The sequence below is a fragment of the Heptranchias perlo genome, chromosome X (genome assembly GCF_035084215.1).
Source record: "Heptranchias perlo isolate sHepPer1 chromosome X, sHepPer1.hap1, whole genome shotgun sequence".
Lineage (NCBI taxonomy): Eukaryota > Metazoa > Chordata > Chondrichthyes > Hexanchiformes > Hexanchidae > Heptranchias > Heptranchias perlo.
In genome coordinates, this window is record NC_090370.1 from 467,268 (window position 1) to 485,962 (window position 18,695).

General features: G+C 45.1%; 1 protein-coding gene across 1 annotated transcript in view; it reads right to left on the reverse strand.

Annotated features, from left to right (window-relative positions):
• The window catches only part of LOC137307051 (homeobox protein Hox-C10-like), a 30,249-nt gene extending 16,464 nt beyond the window's left edge, over positions 1-13,785 (reverse strand). Inside the window, exons 1-2 of the mRNA XM_067976398.1 lie at positions 13,623-13,785; positions 2,088-2,233 (exon numbers count right to left, since the gene is read on the reverse strand). Coding sequence (XP_067832499.1) covers positions 2,088-2,118 — 31 coding nt within the window. The 5' untranslated portion in view covers positions 2,119-2,233; positions 13,623-13,785. The remainder of the gene's footprint in view (positions 1-2,087; positions 2,234-13,622) is intronic.
• Between the last annotated feature and the right edge of the window lie 4,910 nt (positions 13,786-18,695).

The following is an 18,695-nucleotide window of genomic DNA, read 5'->3' on the forward strand; positions in this document are numbered from 1 at the left end:
AGAAACTACGCCATGTTCTCCGCAGCCTTCAACATGTCATCAATGAGGACAAACACCTCGCTATGGCCATCCCCACACCTCCACTACTCGCCTTTAAACAGCCACCCAACCTCAAACAGACCATCGTTCGCAGCAAACTACCTAGCTTTCAAGAGAACAGCGTCCACGACGCCACACAACCCTGCCACGGTAACCTCTGCAAGACATGCCAGATCATCGACACAGATACCACCATCACACGAGAGGACACCACCCACCAGGTGCATGGTTCATACTCCTGTGACTCAGCCAACGTTGTCTACCTCATACGTTGCAGGAAAGGATGCCCCAGAGCATGGTACATTGGCGAGACCATGCAGACGCTGCGACAACGGATGAACGGACACCGCGCAACAATCGCCAAACAGGAGGGTTCCCTCCCAGTCGGGGAACACTTCAGCAGTCATGGACATTCATCCACCGACCTTCGGGTAAGCGTACTCCAAGGCGGCCTTCGAGACACACGACAACGCAAAATCGTCGAGCAGAAATTGATAGCCAAGTTCCGCACCCATGAGGACGGCCTCAACCGGGATCTTGGGTTCATGTCACGCTACACGTTACCCCACCAGCGAACAAATGTTATCTGTTTTTAATATAATGGGTCATTTGCTGGCTCTCTCTGCCTTCCGGATGTTTCTGCCTCTCTCTGTGTTTTTTTTTTTCTCTGTTTTTTTTTCCCTGTTTGTTTTTTTATTGAATGTGTATTCGGAGGTTCTGCAGGTAACACCTCTCTGTCTGAACACGGTGATTGCCTTGGCAACGGGCAGTTGCAGAGGCAGTCTGTAAACACCATTTATTATTGTTCAATATGTATAAATGCGTAGGCTTCAAGGAGATCTTGAAACATTTGCCTGAGGAAGGAGAAAATCTCCGAAAGCTTGTGAATTTAAAATAAAATTGCTGGACTATAACTTGGTGTTGTAAAATTGTTTACAATTGTCAACCCCAGTCCATCACCGGCATCTCCACATCATGTTATATATCTGTACACCTATGTGCCTGTCTATCCCAGTTATATATCTGTACACCTATCTAAATAGAATTACATAGACTATACAGCACAGAAACAGGCCATTCGGCCCAGCAGGTTCATGCCAGTGTTTATGCTCCACTCGAGCCTCCTCCCTCCCCACTTCATCTCACCCTATCACCATATCCTTCTATTCCTTTCTCCCTCATGTGTCTATCCAGCTTCCCCTTAAATGCCTCTCTGCTATTCGCCTCAACTACTCCTTGTGGTAGCGAATTGCACATTCTCACCACTCTCTGGGTAAAAAATGTTTCTCCTGAATTCTTTATTGGATTTATTAGTGACTATCTCAGCACAGTGACTGTTTCTGTGCTGTACATTCTATGTAATTAATCGATGAAGTAACGGAGAGGGTTGATGAGAGTAGTGTGGTTGATGTTGTGTATATGGACTTTCAAAAGGCATTTGATAAAGTACCACATAAAAGACTTGTTAGCAAAATTAAAGCCCATGGGATTAAAGGAAAAGTGGCAGCGTGGATACAAAATTGGCTCGGGGACAGAAAGCAGAGAGTAGTGGTGAACGGTTGTTTTTCAGACTGGAGGGAAGTTTACAGTGGTGTTCCCCAGAGGTCAGTATTAGGACCACTGCTTTTTTTGATGTATATTAATGACCTGGACTTGGGTATAGGGGATAGAATTTCAAAGTTTGCAGATGACACGAAACTCAGAAATGTAGTAAACAATGTGGAGGATAGTAACAGATTTCAGGAGGACATAGACAGACTGGTGAAATGGGCAGACACATGGCAGATGAAATTTAACACAGTGATGCATTTTGGTAGGAAGAATGAGGAGAGGCAATATAAACTAAATGGTCCAATTTTAAAGGGGGTGCAGGAACAGAGAGGCCTGTTTGGGGGGAGGGGCACGTACACAAATCTTTGAAGGTGGCAGGACAAGTTGAGAAGGCTGTTAAAAAAGCATTTGGGATCCTGGGCTTTATGAATAGAGGCATAGAGTACAAAAGCAAAGAAGTTATGATAAACCTTTATAAATCACTGGTTAGGCCTCACCTGGAGTATTGTGTTCAATTCTGGGCGCCATCCTTTAGGAAGGATGTCAAAGCCTTAGAGAGGGTGCAGAAGAGATTTACCACAATGGTGCCAGGGATGAGGGTCATCAGTTATGCGGAGAGACTGGAGAAGCTGGGGTTGTTCTCCTTGGAGCAGAAAAGATTAAGGAGTGATTTAATAGAGGTGATCAAAATCATGAACGGTTTTGACAGAGTAAATAAGGAGAAACTGTTTCCAATGGTAGACAGGTCGGTAACCAGAGGACACAGATTTAAGGTAATTGGCAAAAGAGCCAGTGGTGACATGAGGAAACATTGTTTTATGCAGCGAGTTGCAATGATCTGGAACGCGCTGCCTGAAAGGGCGGTGGAAGCAGATTCAATAATAACTTTCAAAAGGGAATTGGATAAATACTTGAAGGGAAAAATATTATAGGGGTATGGGGAAAGAGCAGGCGCATGGGACTAATTGGATAGCTCTGTCAAAGAGCCAGCACAGGCATGATGGGCCGAATGGCCTCCTCCTGTTCTGTACCTACTATGACAATATGATACTATGATTTATGGCCCTTAGTCCTGGACTCCCCCGCAAGTTGAAACATCTTCTCCACATCTACCCTATCAAACCCTTTCATAATCATAAAAACCTCTATCAGGTCACCCCTCAGTCTTCTCTTTTCTAGAGAAAAGAGCCCAAGCCTGCTCAGTCTTTCCTGATAGGTATAACCGCTCAGTTCTGGTATCATCCTAGTAAAGCTTTTTTTTTTGCACCTTCTCCAGTGCCCCTATATCCTTTTAATAATATGGAGACCAGAACTGTTCACAATACTTTAAGCATGGTCTAACAAGTTTAACAAAACTTCTCTGCTTTTCAATTCTATCCCTCTAGAAATGAACCCCAGTGCTTGATTTGCCTTTTTTAAAATGTCCTTATTAACCTGTGTCGCTACTTCTGGTGATTTGTGTATCTGTACCCCCAGATCCCTTTGCTCCTCTCCCCCATTTAGACTCTTATGCAAGTAGTATGTGGCCCCTTTATTGTTCTTACCAAACGGTAATACCTCACACTTACCTCTATTGAAATTAATTTGCCAATTACACACCCATTCTGAAAACTTATTAATGTCCTCCTATATTTTGTCGCAGTTCCTCCTCGGTTTTAACTATACCCCCCAATTTGGTGTCGTCCGCAAACCCCAGTTATATTTATTTACACCTATAAACGTGCACACCTAATATACCAATCGATTTCAGTTACACATCTGTACATCTATGTACATACCTATTCCAGTTATATTTCATTACATCTATATATCTGCACACCCACATACCTATCTAGCCCAATTATGTATCTGTACATCTGTCTACCTATCTATCCCTCTTATAAATCTTTACACCTATTGACCTGTCCATCAAGTTGTGTATCTTTACACCTATATACCTGCACACCTATATACCTGTCTGTCCCAATTATATGTATATGCACCTATCTATCTCAGTTGTATATTTTTACATCTTTATACCTGTCTACCCCAGTGATATATGTGTGCACAAATATAACTGCACACCTATGTCTATTGCAGTTATATACCTTTACACCTATGTACCTGTCGACCCCAGCTATATATCTATACACATGTGCACCTATCTATTCCTGTTATAGATCTTTGCACCTGTATACCTGTCTATCCCAGTTATATATCTATACGCTTATATATCAGCACACCTATATAACGATCTATCCCAAATTATATCTGTACACTTATCCCAGTAATTTATCTGCACGCCTATATCACTGTCGAACCCATTTATATGTGTAATCTATATCCATATATACCTGCACACCTATATACCTGACGATCTCAGTTATATATCTATACCCATATATACCTGCACACCTATATACCTGTCTATCCCAGTTATATATCTATACCCATATATATTTGCACACCTACATACCTGACGATCTCAGTTATATATCTATACCCATATATACCTGCACACCTATATACCTGTCTATCTCAGTTATATATCTATACCCATATATACCTGCACACCTATATACCTGACTATCTCAGTTATAAATCTTTACACCTATTTACCTGTTTATCCCAGTTATATATCTATGCCCCTATATACCTGCACACCTTTATACATGTCTATCCCAGTTATATATATATATATATATACACCTGTTTACCTGTCTATCTCAGTTATATATCTATACCCATATATACCTGCACACCTATACATCTGTCTAGCCCAGTTATATGTATGTATACCTATTTATCTGTACGCCTATATACCTGTTCAGTCCAGTCATATGTATGTATATAGCTGTACATCTATACACCTGTATATCCCGGTTATATAACTGCACACCTAAGTACCTATCTATCCATATTATTTATCTGTAGTCCTATACACCTGTCTAGACCAGTTTTATATCTGTACTCCTATATACCTATCTATCTATGCCTATATTCAAGTCAACCACAGTTCTATATCTGTACTCCTATATACCTGCCCTCCTATATACCTGCCTGTCCGAGGTATGTATCTTTACACCTATATATCATCACCTCTATATACATGCCTATCCCAGTTATATATCTATACATCTATATATATGTACACCTATACAACTGTATATCGCAGTTCTATGTATGTACACCTATATATCTGCAACCTATATACCTGTCCAACCCAGTAAAATATGTGTACACCTATATATCTGCACCCCTGTACAGTTGTCAAGACCAGTTTTATATCTGTACTCCTATGTAACTCTCTATCTCAGTCATATATATGTTCACCTATATATCTAACGATCTCAGTTATATATCTACACATAAGTGCATGTCTACCCATAAAAAAATATCCTTACACCTATATACTTGTGTATCCCAGTTATACACCTATCTACCTATTTAACCCAGTTATATATTTTAGACCTATATACCTGTCTATCCCAGTTTTATATCTGTACAGCTATATGGCTGCACACCTATACACTTGTCTATCCCAGTTTATATATCTTTACATCTAAGTACCTATCTATCCAAATTATTTATCTGAACTCCTATACACCTGTCTAGACTAGCTTTATATCTGTACTCCTGTATACCTATCTATCTCTGTTATATATCTGCACACCTATATACCTGTTTATCCCAGTTACATATCTGTACACCTATATACCTACACACCTATATAACTGTCTATCCCCGTTTTATATCTGCACACCTATATATATATACTCCTATATACCCATGTATCCCATTTTATATATCTACACTTATATACTTATCTTTCTCAATTATATATCTACACCTATATACCTATTTATCCAGTTTTAGATCTGTACTCCTAGAACCACGCACACCAATACACTGATCTATCTTCGTTATATATCTTTACACTTATATCAACACGCCTTTATACCTGCCTATCCCAGTTTATATATATATATATACATTTACATCTATATACCTGTCTATCCCAGTTATATACCTTTACACCTATATATCAGCTAATCAATATACCTGTCTATCACAATAATATATTTATGCCTGTATAACTGTTTATCCCAGTTATATGTTCGAATACCTATCTCTCTGAATTATGCATCTGCACTCCTATATGTCTGTCTAGTCAGTCATATATATCTACACCTCTCTATATATTAACACCTGTTTATCCCAGTTACTTACCTGCACATCTATGAACCTGTCTATCCCAGTTATATATATAATTACACCTATAGATCTGAACACCTATATACCTGTCTATACCAGTTAAACACCTGTACACCTGTCTATCCCAGTTATATATCTTTACACCTACATATTTGCACACCTATGTAACCTGCCTATCCCAGTTATATATATGTATACATACACCTGTGTAACCATCTATCCCAACTATATATCTGCACACCTATATATCTGTGCTCCCATATACCTGTCAATCCCAGTTATATATATCTCTACACCTATATTCCTATCTATTTCAGTTATATATATCGACACCTGTATAGCTATCTCTCTCAGTTATATATCTGAACACCTATATAACCCAGTTTTATATCGGTATCCTAATATGCCTATATATCACAGTTATATATATATCTACACCCATATACCTGTCTATCTGAGTTATATATATACCTATATATGTACACCTATACACCTATCCATTTCAGTTATATATATATCTACAGCTATATACCTGTCTATCCCTGTTATATATCTGTGCCCCTATGCACCTGAACACCCCAGGTATCTATCTATCTATCTGTCGATCTATATATATTCCAGTTACATTAGGATAGTGATGACGAAATTAATTTCAAAGCCAATCGCACCCACGGCTTGGAGTCCAAATTGTCCTGCAGAAATCTGATGATTTTAGACGATGGGATTCCTTGGATTTAAATCAAATTCCCGTCTCGGTTGAATGATCCGTCGCTTTCATTTTAATGGCGGGTATTTGTAAACCGATTTTAAACACTTTTAAATGATTGGTTAAAGATTGACTCGGATGCCGCTGGTATCCGAGAGATTTACCAAATATGCAAGATTAGTGTGCAAAAGGAACTTCGCATTTGTTTACCTGTTTCTCTGCAGTAATTAACAGAGTGTCGGTGTAATTGTAAAGAGGTTTTTTTTTTAATTTAAATTTCAGGAATATTCAAAGCGGCAGTGTTCCGTCTTCGGATTCAGTCTAGCAATCAGATTCACTGGCGAAAATGGCGGAGTCCTTCATAATGAATCTCTCTCTCTCTGTCTTTGGTTTTTTCTCTCTCTCAATCTCTCTCTCTTTCTTTCAACCTCTCTGTCTCTGTTTCACTCTCTCTCACTTTCTCTCAGTCTCTCTCACTCTCTCTCGCTCTCTCTCAGTCTCTCTCGCTCTCTCTCAGTCTCTCTCTCTTTGGCTTTCTCTCTCTCTCAGTCTCTCTCTCTTTGGTTTTCTCTCTCTCTCAGTCTCTCTCTCTTTCAGCCTCTCAGTCTCTGTTTCACTCTCTCAGTCTCTCTCACTCTCTCTCGCTCTCTCTTTCTCTCTCAGTCTCTCTTTCACTCTCTCTCTCTTTCTGTGTGTTTCTCTGTCTCCATCTGTCTACAGTTCCCTCTTTCCGTCCCTCTGTTTTTCTCTCTCTCAGTCTCTCTCGCTCTCTCTTTCTCTCTCAGTCTCTCAGTCTCTCTCTCTTTCTGTGTGTTTCTCTGTCTCCATCTGTCTACAGTTCCCTCTTTCCGTCCCTCTGTTTTTCTCTCAATGTGTCCCTCTGTCTCTCTCTCTCTCTCTCTCGCTCTGTCTCTCTGTTTTCTCTCTGTCTCTGTCCCCCTGTGTCTCTCTCTCTGCCTTTCCCTCTCTCTCCGACCTTTTGTCTGTGTTTATCTCTGTCTCTCTGCCTCTTTCTGTCCCTCTGTCTCTGTCTTTCTCTCTCTGTCTCTCTGCCTTTCTCTCTTTCTGTTCCTCTGTCTGGGTTTGTCTCTGTCTCTGCCTCTCTCTCTGTCACTCTGTCTGTCTCTCTCTATCTCTCTCTCTCCATCTCTTTGCCTTTCTCTCTCTCTCTGCCTCTGCCCCTCTCTCTCCATCCCTCTTTCACCCTCTGTCTCTCAGCCCCCCCCCCCACCCCCCGTCTCTCTGACTTTCTCTTTCTCTCTGTCTTTCTCTGTCTTGGTTTCTCTCTCTCTCTCTCTGCCCTCCCCCCACCCCCGTCTCTCTCTCTCTCTCTCTGTTTGGGTTTCTCTCTGCCCCTCCCTCTCTCTCTGCCTCTCCCACTCTCTCTCTCTCTCTCTCTGCCTTTCTCTCTCTCTCTCTGCCTCTCCCACTCTCTCTCTCTGCCTTTCTCTCTCTCTCTCTGCCTCTCCCACTCTCTCTCTCTCTCTGCCTTTCTCTCTCTCTCTGTCTGGGTTTCTCTCTGTCTCTCTGCCCCCCCCCTTCCCTTTCTCTCTCTGACTCTCTGCCTTTCTCTCTCTCTCTGTCTGGGTTTCCCTCTGCCTCTCCCTCTCTCTCTGCCTCTCCCTCTCTCTCTGCCTTTCTCTCTCTGTCTCTCTGTCTGCCTCTCCCTCTCTCTCTGCCTCTCCCTCTCTCTCTCTCTGCCTTTCTCTCTCTGTCTCTCTGTCTGGGTTTCTCTCTGCCTCTCCCTCTCTCTCTCTGTCTCTCTGTCTGGGTTTCTCTCTGCCTCTCCCTCTCTCTCTCTGTCTCTCTGTCTGGGTTTCTCTCTGCCTCTCCCTCTCTCTCTGTCTCTCTGTCTGGGTTTCTCTCTGCCTCTCCCTCTCTCTCTGCCTCTCCCTCTCTCTCTCTCCCTCCCTCTCTGTCGCTCTGTCTGGGTTTCTCTCTGCCTCTCCCTCTCTCTCTCTGTCTCTCTATCTGGGTTTCTCTCTGCCTCTCCCTCTCTCTCTCTCCCTCTCTCTCTGTCGCTCTGTCTGGGTTTCTCTCTGCCTCTCCCTCTCTCTCTCTCTGTCTCTCTATCTGGGTTTCTCTCTGCCTCTCCCTCTCTCTCTCTGTCTCTCTATCTGGGTTTCTCTCTGCCTCTCCCCCTCTCTCTCTGTCTCTCCCTCTCTCTCTCTCCCTCTCTCTCTGTCGCTCTGTCTGGGTTTCTCTCTGCCTCTCCCTCTCTCTCTCTCTGTCTCTCTGTCTGGGTTTCTCTCTGCCTCTCCCCCTCTCTCTCCCCATCTCTGTCCCTCTGCCTCTCGCCCGCTGTCGCTCTGTTTGAAGAGTGAATCGTTTGGGAGAGTGAACCGAACCGGCTTCTACGTTGAATCTTGTCTAGTTGTGGCATTGACGGCTGGAGGGCCGATTCCGCTTTTAGTGGGAAGTAATTATTACGAAAAGGAAATGAGAAAGACAGGTCGAACTTCGCCTAATTAAAGCTCATGGTTAACAGGCAGTGGTACCTCGCCATTTGTGCCTCTCACACACTGTGCGGTTTCAAGAAACAAGACAAAGTCTCACCGCATACACATCGAGCAGTGATTAATCGCCTCCCCCCTTTGTTTTTGGTAATTAACGTGCAATTTAACTTGAAATATCCAACTATAGACCCACTGCGGTATTTATCCAACAAATTCTAACGACAGTTCAATAATAATTTATTGATTACACGGGTCTTTTTCCCCCCAGATTTCTTACCCCCCACCGCTCTCTCTCTCTTTCTCTCTCTCTCTCTCTTTCTTTCTCTTCCTCTCTCTCTTTCTCTCTCTCTAGTCGCTCGCCAATTCCAAGCTTAGGCCTCAGTTTACAAATTGGGCCTAAGATCGTTAGTCCCCAAAGCCAGCCGCCCGCCCCCCCCTCCTCTAAACTCCCTGAAGCATTTGGCCTTGGCGGAGGCCCAGTTGAAGCCTGTGGGATTTAATTATTGCTGTGAACAAATTTCTTATTTTTTTTCTCTCCCTCCCTCCCTCTCTCTCTCTCTCTCGGTGTCACATCGCGCTTTTGATTTATAGCCAAAAATAACTATTACATTGTAATAACTGTCAATAGAACACAGCTGCGATAGGATGTAATCATTTGAGTTGTGAGATGCTTTTCTTGTTTAAAAAAACTGTTGCATTCAGAACTTATGACACTGGTGTGTGTCTGTGTGGGGAGGCTGGTGAGTTTATTGGGAGGGGTGTGTAGGATAAGGGGGGAGAGAGGGAGCACAGATTTCATTTAACCCCGTCTGTCTAGCCCCGTTCCCATATCTAGTGCAAAAATATATTTTCTATCAAGCGCCCTCCCCTTCAACCAACCCCACCCCCTTCAAAAAATGCACCCAGCCTCTACCGACACCCCCTGAGCAGATAATTCGAGGCCAGATACCGAGCCAGCGGCGACGAAAGTCGTGTTTATATTTGATTAAAACGAATCACAGACATGTTAAATGCCCCATTCGAGGCCTTGGGACCGCATGTGTTTGGGGAGAGGGGGGGTAGATTTAATTTGAATAGTGTTTATGAAAATTTAGAGAGGAATAATAAATAAATAAATGTCATTTATCGATTTGGGGGCGGGGGAAGGGTTGGGATTTAATTACCAGAAACATTTATTTTTGAAAATGTGTAACTATTTTTTAAATTAGGATTTGAATGCTCCCAGATTTCGATTTTTTTTTCACGAGTGGATTTCGACTAGTGAGAGAGAATTTTAAAACGTGTCGGCCTCCACCGCCTCCTCACCTCCTCCCTCTCCCCCCTCCAAACAAGCAAAAGCGGGAAGGAGAGAACTAACAGATGAGGGAATTAATCTGAAATGGTTCAAAATAATCTCAGCTCGGTTCGGTCCCACGGCTGAATTCGATTTCTGGTGAAGACGGGCTGTTGGGTCTGTGCACAAAACCTTGAGCAAAGCTTTTGTCCTGAGTGATCTCACTCCCCCCGCTTTATAAATAAAACGAGCACATCTCGTACGGGTCTCCCAACCCTGAACCGTGAAGTGAGCGAGCTCAGCGCCTGGAGGCAGGAGTTTAATTAATTTCTCACCGAAATAGAGAGAGAGAGAGAAAAAAATAACCAGTCGAAAATATTTAATGCTAATCCAACGCGGAGAATGTTTCTTTCCCCCTCTCTCTCTCTCTCTCTCACCTTCTGTCTGCCTCTTTTTCTCTCTATCCCTGTTCACCGCACACCGAGCCAGCGAACTAAATCAATAAATAGAACAAGGCCGCCAAAAAAAATGAACATAAACGGAACGAACGTTCAGAAACGATGTTGGAAAAAGCATAATTCTGTTTTTAAATAAAATACAGCTGAATTAATCGCAGCACCAGTGCAAACTGGACAAGTATAATCAAATGACTGAGATAGACGCACTGTATCCAGAGCCTATGTGTATATTATAGAAATTATATATATATACACACATACATATAGATATTTATATATAAATAAAATAGCGAGAGAGAATACTACAAGTATATACATTGCACATAATGTGTGTGTGTATTCTCTCTCACACACACAAACCCAGCCCGATCTTAAGGTTTTAATCTAGAATTCTCTTGCTCTGTTTTCTGTGTTGTTGTTGGGGTTTTTTTTTGGGGGGTGTCCTTTATTTGCAAAACTGCAGCTGAATCGGACACCCACCAGCCTGATTCCAAACTCTAGCCTGTTCCGAGTGTTTGACTCAATTTGTAAAAATTAAATTTCTCAACCAGCTGACAGAGGTCACGGAAATAAAGTGGAAAACAGAGAGAGAGAGAGGGAGAGTGTGATGGTGAGCGATATACGGGGAATGAGATTAGATTTTAAAAATGCCTCACACGAGATTAATTTTACCCAAAAATCCATAATTCTGTTTTATGACTGATTGTTTTGCACTCAATTTTATGATCTCCTGGTTGTGCTTGTGGTTAGTCTGTTGCTAACTTTTGTTATACTTCTAAAATCATCGCTTCTCTCTCTCTCGTCTCCTCTTCCTCTCTCTCTCTTTCTCTCTTTCTCACACGTTCCGCCTCTCTCCCTCTCACTCGCTCCCTCCCTCTATCCCGTTCCTCTCTCTCTCCCTCTCACACGCTCCATCCCTCTATCCCGTTCCCCTCTCTCTCCCTCTCACACGTTCCCTCTCTCTCTCGTTCCCCCCTCTCCCTCTCACTCTCATTCCCCCTCTCTCTCCCTCTCACACGTTCTCTCTCTCTCTCGTTCCCCCTCTCTCTTGTTCTCCCCTCTCCCACTTTCCCTCTCTCTCTCGTTCCCCCCTCTCCCTCTCACTCTCATTCCCCCTCTCTCTCCCTCTCACGCGTTCCCTCTCTCTCTCGTTCCTCCTCTCCCTCTCTCTCTCGTTCCCCCTCTCCCTCCCTCTCACACGTTCCCTCTCTCTCTCGTTCCTCCTCTCCCTCTCTCTCTCGTTCCCCCTCTCTCTCCCTCTCACACGTTCCCTCTCTCTCTCTCGTTCCCCCCTCTCCCTCTCACTCTCATTCCCCCTCTCTCTCCCTCTCACACGTTCCCTCTTTCTCTCGTTCCCCCTCTCCCTCCCTCTCACACGTTCCCTCTCTCTCTCGTTCCCCCTCCCTCTCACTCGCTCCCTCCCTCTCTCCCGTTCCCCCTCTCTCTCGTTCCCTCTCCCTCTCACTCGCTCCCTCCCTCTGTCCCGTCCCCCTCTCTCCCTCTCACACCTTCCCCCTCTCTCTCTCGTTCCCCCTCCCCCTCTCACTCGCTCCCTCCCTCTATCCCGTTCCTCTCTCTCTCCCTCTCACACGTTCCCTCTCTCTCTCGCGTTCCCCCCTCCCTCTCACTCTCATTCCCCCTCTCTCTCCCTCTCACACCTTCCCCCTCTCTCTCTCGTTCCCCCTCCCCCTCTCACTCGCTCCCTCCCTCTATCCCGTCCCCCTCTCTCCCTCTCACACGTTACCCCTCTCTCTCTCTCGTTCTCCCTCCCTCTCACTCGCTCCCTCCCTCTCTCCTGTTCCCCTTCTCTCTCCCTCTCACACCTTCTCCCTCTCTCTCTCGTTCCCCCTCCCTCTCACTCGCTCCCTCCCTCTCTCCCGTTCCCCTCTCTCCCTCTCACACCTTCCCCCTCTCTCTCTCGTCCCCCCTCCCCCTCTCACTCGCTCCCTCCCTCTATCCAGTTCCCCCTCTCTCTCCCTCTCACACCTTCCCTCCCTCTCTCCCGTTCCCCTCTCTCTCCCTCTCACACCTTCCCCCCCTTTCTCTCGTTCCCCCTCTCACTCTCTCCCTCGCTCTCCCCGTCCCCCTTCTCTCCCTCTCACACATTCCCTCTCTCTCTCTCTCTCCCTCTCACATTCCCTCCCTCTCTCTCTCTCTCTGTCTCCACTTCCCCTCCCTCACCCCTCTCACACGTCCCCTTCCTCTCCCTCCCTCTGGCGCGCTCTCTCCCTCTCACACCTTCGTTCCCCCTCCCTCTTCCCTCTCTTCTTCCCTCCGCTGCACTAATTTCCGTTTGACAGAAGTTAACTACGAATCCAAGGTTCAAAATTAAGCATTAAACCGCTCGCAGCTCGTTCGTTCGTGTGTGTTAGGACCACCGCGAAGGAGCCTGTCAGACTTTAAACGCCAAACCAGGTCGGCGCCATGTTGTGACCGGTATTGGTAACGCTCTGTTAACATAACTCAGCCCGCCACACTGAGCCAGCCTCACAGGCCTCACAACCCCAACAGGACGATGGGCGAGGTGGGTTTGGACAAACGCTGCTGAGATTTTCAATTTAAAAAAAATAAAGCAAATCCAGGAGATATAAGAGAATTAACCCGGTTGTTTAAATTTTCACGGCATTATACATTATATACTGCATATACATGTACAGGTGTACCTTCCAACTTGTTGAGTGAGCTGTATTACGCTTCGTTTTTTGCTTAATGTACAAATTAGTGAGTTGCACAATTTAAGTTCAACCGAGTTACGCGCTCATAAACCAACCAGCGAAAAGTGCAGCGGGGAGGAGAGGGAGGAGGGGGTGTGGGGAGGGAGGGGGGCGAGGAGGGAGTGGGTGGGTGGGAAAGGAGGAGGAGGGGGGGCAGGGAGGAGAGGGAAGGTCACCAAATGGCTCTTCAGAGACGCGGCCGGCGATACAAAGATTCTCAAGTACACTCACCAATGCCATTGCCGTTTTTTTTTTCAGGAATTCCAATCTCACGACAATCACATTCCAGACTTCCTCCCCTCTCTCCCTCCCTCTCTCCCTCCCTCTATCTCTCCATCCCCCTCCCTCCCTCCCTCTCTCCCTCCCTCTCTCTCTCCATCCCCCTCCCTCGCTCTCTCCGTCTTCCTCCCTCTCTCTCTCAGTTCCTCTGCCTTTCTCCCTCCCCCTCTCTCTCTCCCTCCCCCTCTCTCTCTCCCCCTCCCTCTCTCTCACTCCTTCCCCCTCCCTCCCTCGCTCTCTCCATCTTTCTCCCTCTCTCTCTCAGTTCCTCTGCCTCTCTCTCTCTCTGCTTCTCTCTCTCACTCCTTCCCCCTCCCTCCCTCCCTCTCCCTCCCTCCCTCTCTCCGTCTTCCTCCTTCTCTCCCTCAGTTCCTCTGCCTCTCTCTCTCTCCCTCCCCCTCTCTCTCTCCCTGCTTCTCTCTCTCACTCCCTCCCCCTCCCTCCCTCTCTCCGTCTTCCTCCCTCTCTCTCAGTTCCTCTGCCTTCCTCCCTCCCCTTCTCTCTCTCACTCCCTCCCCCTCCCTCCCTCTCTCCGTCTTCCTCCCTCTCTCTCTCAGTTCCTCTGCCTTCCTTCCTCCCCCCCTCTCTCTCTCCCTGCTTCTCTCTCTCTCACTCCCTCCCCCTCCCTCCCTCCCTCTCCCCGTCTTCCTCCCTCTCTCTCTCAATTCCTCTGCCTCCCTCCCTCCCCCTCTCCCCCTCTCTCTTTCCCTGTTTCTCTCTCTCACTCCCTCTCTCTGTCTCCCTCCCTCTCTCAGTCTCTGTCTCCCCCCTCCTCCCATACATCACCCGCACACCCCCCTCCCCGACTTCCGCCGCCTCCCGCCACCAACACACCAACAGACACCCGACTCCACACTGTCCCACCCTGGAGAAAGAGAAAAAAAAAGACCCAAGCAAAAACAAAACGGAGGAGCAGCCGAGGGTATCGGTTACAGATCAAGAATTCACCCTTAAAACCAGGCAGCTCTCTCTCTCTCTCTTCCTGCACTTTAAACTGATTACGTCAGGAGAGTGTCCGTACTGGTTTTGTTACGTTCAGCTCTGTGTCTGTGTCTGTGTCTGTATCTCTCTCTCTGTCTGTGTCTGCCTCTCTGTCTGTGTCTGTGTCTCTCCTTCTCTGTCTGTACCTCCCCCTCTCTGTGTGTTTCTGTCTCTCTTTTTGCCTCTGTCCTTCTTTCGATCTTTCCCTTTCTCTCTCTCTCTCCCTCTTTATGTCTATATATCTCTATTTTCCTCTATTACTCTCTTTCTCTTTTGCTATCCATCCTTCTGCCCATCTTCTTGTCTCTGTCTCTCTATTTCGACTTCTCTCTCCCATTTTGTCTCCACTCCCTCTTTTTTTAATCTCTACCTCTCTCCCGCTCTCTCAGTCTATTCCTCACTGCCTGCATCCCCCTCTCCTGTCTTTCTCTCTGTCTGCCTCCTCTCTCTCTCTCTTTCTTCCAGTCTGTCTCCTCTCTCACCCTGTCTGTCTCCTCTCTCTCTCTCTCCCCCTCTCTTTCTTGCTGTTTGTCTCCCCTCTCTCCCTGCCTCTCTCCCTGTCTGCCCCTATCTCTCCGTGTTTCTTTCCCCTGACCTCTTTCTCCCTGCCTGTTACCCTCCCTCTCTCCGCGCTGTTCCTGTCTCTCCTTGCCTCTCTTTCTTTCTCTCTCTCTCTCTCTCCTTCTCGATGTTTCTTCTTTAATTGTAAATATTTCAAAAAGCAAAATGTTAAGAGCTTTAATATCAATAAAAATTATGCAAAAGTTCTCTTTCATTGGCCAGTAGTATCTTTGGTTAAAAAAGAACACGTTTCAATGGAAGAAGTGTATGTGTGCGTTTATATGTCTGTGTGTATACATGTGTGTGTGTATATGTGTGTGTATATATGTGTGCATGTGTGTATATGTCTTTGTATATATAGATATATATGTGATTGTATGCATGTGTGTGTATGTGTGTACATATCTGTGTGCATATATGTGTGTGTGTATATGTATATGTGTGTCTGTGCATGTGTGTGCATGCGTGTGCATATATATGTGTGTGCATATACACACGTGTGTATGTATATGTGTGTGCATGTGTTTATGTATATGTGTGTGCATGTGTATGTATATATATATATATGCGTATACGTGTGTAAGTATATATGTGTCTGTGTATATATGTCATTTTATATATCTGTGTATATATGTGTTTGTACGTATGTATGTGTGTATGTGCGCATATATGTGAGTGTGTATATGTGTGTATGTGTCTGTATATGTGTGAATATATATGTGCGTATGTATATGTGTGTCTACATATGTCTGTGTGTATGCATGTGCATATATGTGTGTGGATATATGTGTGCATGTATATAAACATGTATGAGTGTGTCTATGTATGCGTGCATATATGTTTATGTGTATGCATGTATATGTGTGTGTTGATGTATGTGTGTATGTATATAAGTATTTGCATATATGTGTGTATTTTTGTGTTTGTATGTTTGTGCGTATATATGTGTGCGTGTTTATATGTGTGTGCACATTTTTAGGTATATGTAGGTGTGTATATGAGTGTGTGCATAAATGTGTGTATGTATGTACGTCCGAGTGCAGATGCGTGTATATATGCGCCTATGTGTAACTACATATGTGTGGGTTTGTATGTATGCATGTGTGCATATAGGTGTGGGTTTACATACGTGTGTGTCTGTCTCACCCACCCCCCCCGCCCCACCCCCCTCACCCGGGACCCAACCCCCCCCCCCCCATTCCCGCCTGACTTGTAAGTGTCAAAGTCCAAAATCTAATGCGACTATTCGATTGCAGCAAAAGCAGACCCCCCTGGAGGGTCCAGACATACAGAAGCCGAGCAGAGCCGAGCATTCCGCCCGCAGCACCGCCGGCCTGTGCGGAATCAGGCCAGTCTGTTAAAGAGAGAGAGAGAAAAAAAACCGTCTCGCCCATTCCAGTATCAACACATTCGTAATAAAACGGATTTACAAGACATCTTAAAGACTCCCAGGCCTCGTAGAGCGACCGCGACTGGTTTTTAAGTTGTATATAAGGAACATCACTTATGTCGTAATATTTCATTTATATAGATATATATAATGTGTGTATGTACATAGATTTTTTTTTAAAGTTTACCAGCGGATGAGTTTTATTATCCGGCAGGAGGTTGGGTTATAAAAGTAAGCGCCGATTCGACTCTGCTCTCTTGCAAACAGGGGTTAAGACGTCCACCTCCGGCGTATTGAAGTTCAAAGTCGGCGCCCATTTTACGCATTTTATACGGATTTTTTTTTCCTTTCTGGGTTTCTGTTTCCATCTCTGGACTCCCATGACGGAGGTTTGCACGTGGGTGAAAACCTAGGCTTTTTTTTAAAAGCCTCACAGGGATATACAGTTTGCAATTCACAAATCGTTTCGCTGCAGGAATAATTCTCGCTATCTCGTTTTTTTAAAAAAAATAACCCCTCCGCTCTTCCCCGCAGTCACAGACACACGTTCACAGAGAGACACACAGACGCATACATAGACACACATATATACAGGGACGAACACACAGGCAGACACATACACATGGACACACACAGACACACAGATGCAATGCATAGGCAGACACACACAGAGACACACGTGCACAAAGACACACACAGACACAAATACACAGCCACACACATAGGCGCACACACAGACACACATACACAGACACACACATAGACTCACACACATACACAAGCATAGACTCACACACATACACAGACACACAGACAGACACACACATGCATATACATAGACTCCCACACAGAGACTCACACACACACAGACACACACATATATAGACTCACACACACACAGACACACACATACATAGCCTCACACACACACAGACACATGCATACATAGACACACACAGACACACACACAGACACACGTGCATATACAGAGACTCACACACACACAGACACACACATATATAGACTCACACACACAGTCACACACATACATAGCCTCTCACACACACAGACACATGCATACATAGACACACACAGACACACACACAGACACACGTGCATATACATAGACTCACACACACACAGACACACACATACATAGCCTCACACACACACAGACACACGCATACATAGACACAGACACACACACATATATAGACTCACACACACAGACACACACATACATAGACTCACACACACACAGACACACACATACATAGCCTCACACACACACAGACACACGCATACATAGACACACACAGACACACACACAGACACACGTGCATATACATAGACTCACACACACACAGACACACACATATATAGACTCACACACACACAGTCACACACATACATAGCCTCACACACACACAGACACACGCATACATAGCCTCACACACACAGACACACACATACATAGACACAAACATACATAGACTCACACACGGTCTATGTATGTGTATGTGTGTGGCTGTCTGTGTGCCTGTGACACACACATGCACAGACACACACGTATACATAGATACACACACACACACACACACAGTTACGCACACAGAGACACAAACACACAGACCTAAACAACAGCTTTAAAGTTACAAAGTTTTAAAGTTCCGAATGGCCTGTAAATGGGTCTCTCCCTCTCCCCTTCCCCCCTCTAGCAGACACCAATTTAAGACGGGGAGGAGGGGTGGGTGGGGGGTTTTGAACTTGTTTCTTTTGGAGGAGGGGTGGAGATGTAGCAGAGTAAAGTAGTAAAACAGGGTGATATGAGGGGGTCGTGTAGAATTCAATGCCGGCAGCATCAAACCTTATTTGTTTTGCCGGAAGTCCGAGTTACTGAGCAGACTCTTCAATTGAGAAAAATTAAGCTGTTATAGTTGCGGGGTCCTCTTTTTTATAATGTTGTCTAGACTGAGCACGTTCCTCATTGAACAATGGCTGTCACGGAGCATTAACTGAAAGAAATGAGCAACATCCAGACAGTACCTTGTTCCCACCTCCTTACCTTCAAAACAGAGACAAGAGAAACAGGC